At 40.9% G+C, this 9302-nt stretch overlaps 2 protein-coding genes across 2 annotated transcripts; both read left to right on the top strand.

Annotated features, from left to right (window-relative positions):
• The first annotated feature begins 3237 nt into the window (after positions 1-3237).
• LOC142235548 (uncharacterized) lies at positions 3238-4020 on the top strand. The gene has a single exon (XM_075306797.1). The coding sequence runs from the start codon at positions 3238-3240 to the stop codon at positions 4018-4020; it is 783 nt and encodes a 260-aa protein (XP_075162912.1).
• Positions 4021-7049: 3029 nt separating this feature from the next.
• LOC142235547 (uncharacterized) lies at positions 7050-7832 on the top strand. Its single transcript, XM_075306796.1, has one exon. It carries the CDS (start codon positions 7050-7052, stop codon positions 7830-7832), a length of 783 nt encoding a protein of 260 aa, XP_075162911.1.
• The last annotated feature ends 1470 nt before the right edge of the window (positions 7833-9302 follow it).

Raw genomic sequence — 9302 nt, 5'->3', positions numbered from 1 at the left:
CTCAAAGCTGAAAACAAAACAGTTCTCTGTACTAATCGATGAGAGCACAGATCTTTCCCATAAGAAAACTATGTGTCTGCTAGTTCGATTTTTTGATAATGAACAGGAGAAATCTATAGTACAACTTCTTGACTTGTTACATGTTGGATCTGATTGCACTGCAGAAGCTCTTTACGGAATATTTAAAAAATGTATACATGATCATGGAATACCATACAGTAATATTATTGGCTTATGTTGTGATGGCGCCAATGTGATGGTAGGACAACACAATTCGTTTTATTCCAAATTGCTAGCTGATCTCCCTGACGTTACAATTATTAAATGTATTTGCCACTCATCCGCTATTATAGCCAATAAGGCATGTCTTCAACTGCCCAGAGCACCTGAGGAATTAGTACGACAAATTGGGACGTATATATCAGCAAGCTCAAAGCGATGCAGCCAACTTGAAGAGTTTCAAGAAATGCTGAACGAAGAAAAAAGAAAAAGGCGAGATGGTTGTCACGACAAACGTGTATTGAAAGGATATTGCAAAACTGGGACGTTCTTGAAGAGTATTTCCAATTTGCATATTCCCAGGACAAATTAAAATCGGCCGAATTAATTCTGAATGATTTAAGAAATGAATGCAACAAAGCCTATTTGTTATTTTTAAAGTACGTCATCGGTCACTTTAATGCTCTAAATACTTTATTTCAAAGTAAAAAAACTCTGATACATGTACTGCACTCGGAATCAACAAAATTTTTTTTTTTTTAACTGGGACACAATTTTATTAAAAAATCAGAATTGAAACTGAATTGCAATGTGCGGTCACCACATGTTACCTTGGCCGTAGAAGATGTATTTGTTGGTAATGAGTGCGAAGAATTATTGAAATCATTTCCTGAACAAAAAGCGTGTCAGGTAAAGACAGATTGTCTTAAATTCTACATCACAGCTCTAGAAGAAATTCAAAAACGACTTCCATTACAAATCGATTCAATATTTAAAGAAATGGAATTTCTAAATCCTGAAATAGCACTTGAAGGTGACAATAAAACGAAATTTCAGTTTAAATTGTTATGTAAAAAGTTTAATATTGACATTAATCAACTTACCCATGAGTGGATAACAATGGAATACAATTTTTCTGTAATTGAACGAAAGACTTTAGCGAAGATGGATGTCGAACAATTCTGGTCATATATATCTAAGTGTAAAAATTTTAATGAAGAATTATCATTTCCAAATTTTTCTAAGTTAGTTGACTTTTTACTATGTATGCCTCACGCTAATGCAGACGCCGAAAGAATATTTTCCGTTGTAACGGATTTAAGAACCAAAAAGAGAAATAACTTAAGTCATGACATTATGAATTCGATATGTATTATACGATCTCATTTTCAATCAACTGAAAGTAATTGTACTACTTTCAAATGTACCTCTAGTCATTATAATAGGATGAAATACAAGACACTTTATTATAATTAACACAAAGTTCCTTAACACTTTAATTCACTACTGTACTACCTGAATTACACATTTTATGTTACTTAATTTTAAAGAAATTGAATTTCAAAATAAAATATATGTTATTTTATTACCATATTTGTTTGAATTTTATTCATTACTGTACCGTAGGGAAAAATGTAGGGAAAAAAATGTTGGGCGTAGGGAAAAAAAGGGAATTTTTTGGAGCCGCGTAGGGAATTTTCAAAAAACCTCCTGGCATCACTGTATTCAATTGAAAACTCTTTTCAATTCACCCACTATTTCGATTGAATCCAGTAGTTCATTGAAAGGATTACAAAGAGATATTAACGGTTGTATATCCTTGTTGAAACTCCATGACATCGATATTCAAACATCGATATTCGATAACAGGCTCCCTGACGTTACATTGACTTTGTGGGAGCAGACACTAGAGGATAAAACTCAACTCCCAAAATGGTCTGATATTGATTCTTTTTTGACTAACCGTCACAGAACATTAGAATCAGTATCAGAGATTCGGAGGAAAGAGGGTAGTATCACAAATGTAGGTCCGAAACAGATTTCCACAAATAATTCAGGTTCCAGAGGTAGTGGTAAGACAGTGAAAACATTTCAAAACAAGGTCAACGAAATTTCGTGCCGCTTATGGCCAAACGAGAAACATGCTTTCAGAAAATGTCCTAAATTTCTGGGAATGAATCCAAACCAACGACTCAAAGAAATCAAGAAGTGGAGTCTATGCCTCAACTGTTTTTCGAAGGTACATTCGGTAAAGAATTGTACAAGTCAATATACATGTTTCAAATGCCATCAACGCTACAATACATTACTTCATCGCGATCAGGCTCCTCTTAACTCGGTTCAGTCAAACCGGGAGAATTCTACGGCTGTAACTCCTTTGCCAACTTCCAATGATCATAGGTTGTCCTCTATACAGTCCACTAGTACTGGCAGTGGAGTTGTACAGACCTGTTTTTCGAGCCAATGTAAGGCTGTCCTTTTGGGTACTGCTTTGGTTAAAGTCGGTCATAATGGGATGACATACATGGCCCGCGCATTAGTGGATTCTGGATCGAAAGGAACTTTTATATCGGAACGATTGTTCCACAGCCTAAAACTTCCGTCCAGGCGAACATCGGCTACGGTATCGGGCCTGAACAATACTACTTCGGCTTCCGTTCAAAGGGAATGTATGTTCGATTTGACTTTCAACTCAGACGACGTGTTCCAGTTATCCGCGACGGTCTTAGTTGTTCCTAATCTGTCTGGCAATCTGTCATCGCGAACTTTTAATCCTTCTGTGTTGATGGAGATACCGGATATACCTCTAGCGGATCCTCGGTTCTTTGAGAGCTCGAGGATCGACTTGCTGATAGGTGGGGACTTGCTTCCCTCAGTAATGTTGTCCGGTGTTAGGCGACAAGTTTGTGGCACCTTAGTTGCACAGGAAACAGTTTTTGGGTGGATCCTTACATGGGACCCGTAAGGATCCACCCAAAAACTCCGAATGAAGTTCCCGAACCATCTTTTAAGATTTTATCCAATTTCTGCGAAATCTCCTTAGACAAAGAAATTTCTCGTTTTTGGGAGGTGGAAGACCTTCCACGGAAGACTTTTCTGTCTGCTGCTGAACAATTTTGTGAGGACTTATATATGTCCACGACTACTAGGAATTCGGAGGGCCGATACATAGTCCATCTCCCTTTTAAGGACACGTTCCCCCGGGTTGTCAGAATTGGCGAATCCCGAAAAAGCGCCATGGCGCAATTTTTTCGAAATGAATCCCGTCTTCTGCGAACTCCCGAATTCAAAGTGGAGTACGATAAGGTGGTTGAAGAATATGAAACGTTAGGTCATATGTCCGAAGTATCTCCGCTTGAGCCCGCCGATGGTTCCGAATATTATTATCTTCCGCATCATGCAGTTGTAAGACCAGATAGCACAACGACAAGAGTCCGGGTTGTCTTCAATGCTTCTTCACCCACATCCAATGGGTTAAGCGTGAATGACATTTTGCATGCAGGTCCTATATTGCAACAGGATCTTATAGTACTTATCCTTAGGTGGAGATTCTATCGTTATGTCTTTAATGGAGACATAACAAAGATGTATAGACAAATATTAATCCATCCTGATCATAGACCATTCCAACGCATTTTATTTCGAAAGGATCCAAACGACTGTATCAAGGATTATCAACTTGATACGGTCACATTCGGTGTAAACTGTGCACCGTTTCTGGCCATTAGGACAATTAGACAATTAGCAGATGATACCCGTTCAACATACCCCCTTGCATCAGATATACTTATGAATTCGATGTATGTCGACGACGCTTTGGCAGGTGGACATTGCATTGTCGATGCAATTGAATCCAGGGACCAATTAATAGCCGCTTTGAAGTCCGCCGGCTTTTCAATGAGAAAATGGACCTCCAATTCGAAGCAAGTTCTTTCAGATCTTCCTCCATGTCAACTTCTCTCTGAAGATTTCCTGGAATTTGATGATCGGAGTGTAACGAAAACATTAGGAATACGCTGAAATGCTTCATCCGACTCATTCTTCTTTTCGACGGTTGATTTTCCAATTAATTCCACCTACACGAAAAGGGAAGTGCTTTCACGAATATCTAGACTTTTTGATCCAGCTGGCTGGCTAGCTCCATGCATTATTCTGGCAAAGATAATAATGCAACGGATCTGGGCCGAGGGTACAAAATGGGATGAGGAAATTTCGTCCGAATCATTAGTCAGCTGGAAGTCTTTTGAGTCCTCGTACCCATTGATAAACAGTATTAGAATTCCTCGTTGGGTTCGGTACACACCAGAGTGCAAAGTTCAATTCCATGGGTTTTGCGACGCCTCTGAAAAGGCATACGCAGCAGCCCTTTACATTCGCATAGTCGAAGGCGAATCTGTTTCAGTCCACTTAGTCTCATGCAAGACTAAAGTGGCGCCGCTCAAAACCATCTCTATTCCTAGGCTCGAACTTTGCGGGGCTACACTTCTTTCAGAGATGATCGACCACCTTATTCCACAACTTCGTGTTCCGAAGTATTCAATTTCGTGTTGGACCGACTCGACTTTTGTCTTGTCGTGGCTAAGCAAGCCTCCCAACTTCTGGTCAACTTTTGTCGCTAACCGGGTGTCGAAAATTACGCAAATTATATGTCCGGCAAACTGGTACCATGTAAGATCGGAATTCAATCCAGCTGCCATGGCTAGTAGAGGAATGGATCCGCAGGGTCTCAAGGATAACGAATTGTGGTGGAATGGACCACCATGGCTTAGTGGTCCGGAAAAGAACTGGCCACGAATGAGTGTCGACCCTTCTGATACATTAGAGGTCGAAAAGAGAAACATAAAGGTTCATTTCGCCTATTTTGCGAACTTCAACGATGTACTTGAGAGATTTTCCTCGCTTCCTAGAGCGATACGAGTTGTTGCCTACATGTACCGTTTTTTCTTTGCCACTCATCCGAAATTTCGTAATAATTATTACCGAGATTCAACAAAGATTTCCACTGCCGAAGTATTGATGGTTCAAGACAGACTCATTGTCATGACACAAAAAGCGTCTTTTCCGCGTGAATACCTAGCCCTATCCGCGAAGAAACAACTATCATCAAATAGCCCCATATTAAGTTTGAATCCATTTATCGATGCGGACGGCGTCATACGAATTAGTGGTAGACTCGAGTTATCTCCAGCTTTGTCGTATAACGAAAGACACCCCATCCTCCTTCCTTACAATTGTCAATTATCTCGTTTATTAGTAAGCTTTATCCACGAAATCTCCATCCATGGGGGAATCAATTGGTTCTCAGACTAATCCGCTCTAAATATTGGATCATTAAGGTTAGAAACTTGATCAAGACAACTATTAACAAGTGTAAACCTTGCGTCATCTATAAACACAAGTGTCAGAATCAGCTAATGTCCGCACTGCCCGCAGAAAGATCCAAAAAATTCCCAAGAAAAAAAGGGAATTTTTTGGAGCCGCGTAGGGAATTTTCAAAAAACCTCCTGGCATCACTGTATTCAATTGAAAACTCTTTTCAATTCACCCACTATTTCGATTGAATCCAGTAGTTCATTGAAAGGATTACAAAGAGATATTAACGGTTGTATATCCTTGTTGAAACTCCATGACATCGATATTCAAAGTTGGGATCCAATTTTTGTATTTGTCTGTTGTAACAGGCTCCCTGACGTTACATTGACTTTGTGGGAGCAGACACTAGAGGATAAAACTCAACTCCCAAAATGGTCTGATATAGATTCTTTTTTGACTAACCGTCACAGAACATTAGAATCAGTATCAGAGATTCGGAGGAAAGAGGGTAGTATCACAAATGTAGGTCCGAAACAGATTTCCACAAATAATTCAGGTTCCAGAGGTAGTGGTAAGACAGTGAAAACATTTCAAAACAAGGTCAACGAAATTTCGTGCCGCTTATGGCCAAACGAGAAACATGCTTTCAGAAAATGTCCTAAATTTCTGGGAATGAATCCAAACCAACGACTCAAAGAAATCAAGAAGTGGAGTCTATGCCTCAACTGTTTTTCGAAGGTACATTCGGTAAAGAATTGTACAAGTCAATATACATGTTTCAAATGCCATCAACGCTACAATACATTACTTCATCGCGATCAGGCTCCTCTTAACTCGGTTCAGTCAAACCGGGAGAATTCTACGGCTGTAACTCCTTTGCCAACTTCCAATGATCATAGGTTGTCCTCTATACAGTCCACTAGTACTGGCAGTGGAGTTGTACAGACCTGTTTTTCGAGCCAATGTAAGGCTGTCCTTTTGGGTACTGCTTTGGTTAAAGTCGGTCATAATGGGATGACATACATGGCCCGCGCATTAGTGGATTCTGGATCGAAAGGAACTTTTATATCGGAACGATTGTTCCACAGCCTAAAACTTCCGTCCAGGCGAACATCGGCTACGGTATCGGGCCTGAACAATACTACTTCGGCTTCCGTTCAAAGGGAATGTATGTTCGATTTGACTTTCAACTCAGACGACGTGTTCCAGTTATCCGCGACGGTCTTAGTTGTTCCTAATCTGTCTGGCAATCTGTCATCGCGAACTTTTAATCCTTCTGTGTTGATGGAGATACCGGATATACCTCTAGCGGATCCTCGGTTCTTTGAGAGCTCCAGGATCGACTTGCTGATAAGTGGGGACTTGCTTCCCTCAGTAATGTTGTCCGGTGTTAGGCGACAAGTTTGTGGCACCTTAGTTGCACAGGAAACAGTTTTTGGGTGGATCCTTACATGGGACCCGTAAGGATCCACCCAAAAACTCCGAATGAAGTTCCCGAACCATCTTTTAAGATTTTATCCAATTTCTGCGAAATCTCCTTAGACAAAGAAATTTCTCGTTTTTGGGAGGTGGAAGACCTTCCACGGAAGACTTTTCTGTCTGCTGCTGAACAATTTTGTGAGGACTTATATATGTCCACGACTACTAGGAATTCGGAGGGCCGATACATAGTCCATCTCCCTTTTAAGGACACGTTCCCCCGGGTTGTCAGAATTGGCGAATCCCGAAAAAGCGCCATGGCGCAATTTTTTCGAAATGAATCCCGTCTTCTGCGAACTCCCGAATTCAAAGTGGAGTACGATAAGGTGGTTGAAGAATATGAAACGTTAGGTCATATGTCCGAAGTATCTCCGCTTGAGCCCGCCGATGGTTCCGAATATTATTATCTTCCGCATCATGCAGTTGTAAGACCAGATAGCACAACGACAAGAGTCCGGGTTGTCTTCAATGCTTCTTCACCCACATCCAATGGGTTAAGCGTGAATGACATTTTGCATGCAGGTCCTATATTGCAACAGGATCTTATAGTACTTATCCTTAGGTGGAGATTCTATCGTTATGTCTTTAATGGAGACATAACAAAGATGTATAGACAAATATTAATCCATCCTGATCATAGACCATTCCAACGCATTTTATTTCGAAAGGATCCAAACGACTGTATCAAGGATTATCAACTTGATACGGTCACATTCGGTGTAAACTGTGCACCGTTTCTGGCCATTAGGACAATTAGACAATTAGCAGATGATACCCGTTCAACATACCCCCTTGCATCAGATATACTTATGAATTCGATGTATGTCGACGACGCTTTGGCAGGTGGACATTGCATTGTCGATGCAATTGAATCCAGGGACCAATTAATAGCCGCTTTGAAGTCCGCCGGCTTTTCAATGAGAAAATGGACCTCCAATTCGAAGCAAGTTCTTTCAGATCTTCCTCCATGTCAACTTCTCTCTGAAGATTTCCTGGAATTTGATGATCGGAGTGTAACGAAAACATTAGGAATACGCTGAAATGCTTCATCCGACTCATTCTTCTTTTCGACGGTTGATTTTCCAATTAATTCCACCTACACGAAAAGGGAAGTGCTTTCACGAATATCTAGACTTTTTGATCCAGCTGGCTGGCTAGCTCCATGCATTATTCTGGCAAAGATAATAATGCAACGGATCTGGGCCGAGGGTACAAAATGGGATGAGGAAATTTCGTCCGAATCATTAGTCAGCTGGAAGTCTTTTGAGTCCTCGTACCCATTGATAAACAGTATTAGAATTCCTCGTTCGGTTCGGTACACACCAGAGTGCAAAGTTCAATTCCATGGGTTTTGCGACGCCTCTGAAAAGGCATACGCAGCAGCCCTTTACATTCGCATAGTCGAAGGCGAATCTGTTTCAGTCCACTTAGTCTCATGCAAGACTAAAGTGGCGCCGCTCAAAACCATCTCTATTCCTAGGCTCGAACTTTGCGGGGCTACACTTCTTTCAGAGATGATCGACCACCTTATTCCACAACTTCGTGTTCCGAAGTATTCAATTTCGTGTTGGACCGACTCGACTTTTGTCTTGTCGTGGCTAAGCAAGCCTCCCAACTTCTGGTCAACTTTTGTCGCTAACCGGGTGTCGAAAATTACGCAAATTATATGTCCGGCAAACTGGTACCATGTAAGATCGGAATTCAATCCAGCTGCCATGGCTAGTAGAGGAATGGATCCGCAGGGTCTCAAGGATAACGAATTGTGGTGGAATGGACCACCATGGCTTAGTGGTCCGGAAAAGAACTGGCCACGAATGAGTGTCGACCCTTCTGATACATTAGAGGTCGAAAAGAGAAACATAAAGGTTCATTTCGCCTATTTTGCGAACTTCAACGATGTACTTGAGAGATTTTCCTCGCTTCCTAGAGCGATACGAGTTGTTGCCTACATGTACCGTTTTTTCTTTGCCACTCATCCGAAATTTCGTAATAATTATTACCGAGATTCAACAAAGATTTCCACTGCCGAAGTATTGATGGTTCAAGACAGACTCATTGTCATGACACAAAAAGCGTCTTTTCCGCGTGAATACCTAGCCCTATCCGCGAAGAAACAACTATCATCAAATAGCCCCATATTAAGTTTGAATCCATTTATCGATGCGGACGGCGTCATACGAATTAGTGGTAGACTCGAGTTATCTCCAGCTTTGTCGTATAACGAAAGACACCCCATCCTCCTTCCTTACAATTGTCAATTATCTCGTTTATTAGTAAGCTTTATCCACGAAATCTCCATCCATGGGGGAATCAATTGGTTCTCAGACTAATCCGCTCTAAATATTGGATCATTAAGGTTAGAAACTTGATCAAGACAACTATTAACAAGTGTAAACCTTGCGTCATCTATAAACACAAGTGTCAGAATCAGCTAATGTCCGCACTGCCCGCAGAAAGATCCGAAATTTCAAGACCGTTTGCCCATACTGGAATTGACTTTGCGGGCCCTT

The sequence above is a fragment of the Haematobia irritans genome, chromosome 4, assembly GCF_050003625.1.
Source record: "Haematobia irritans isolate KBUSLIRL chromosome 4, ASM5000362v1, whole genome shotgun sequence".
NCBI classification, from domain to species: Eukaryota; Metazoa; Arthropoda; class Insecta; order Diptera; family Muscidae; genus Haematobia; species Haematobia irritans.
Note: the sequence above shows the minus strand (reverse complement) of the source record. Positions and strands in the feature narration are given on the sequence as shown.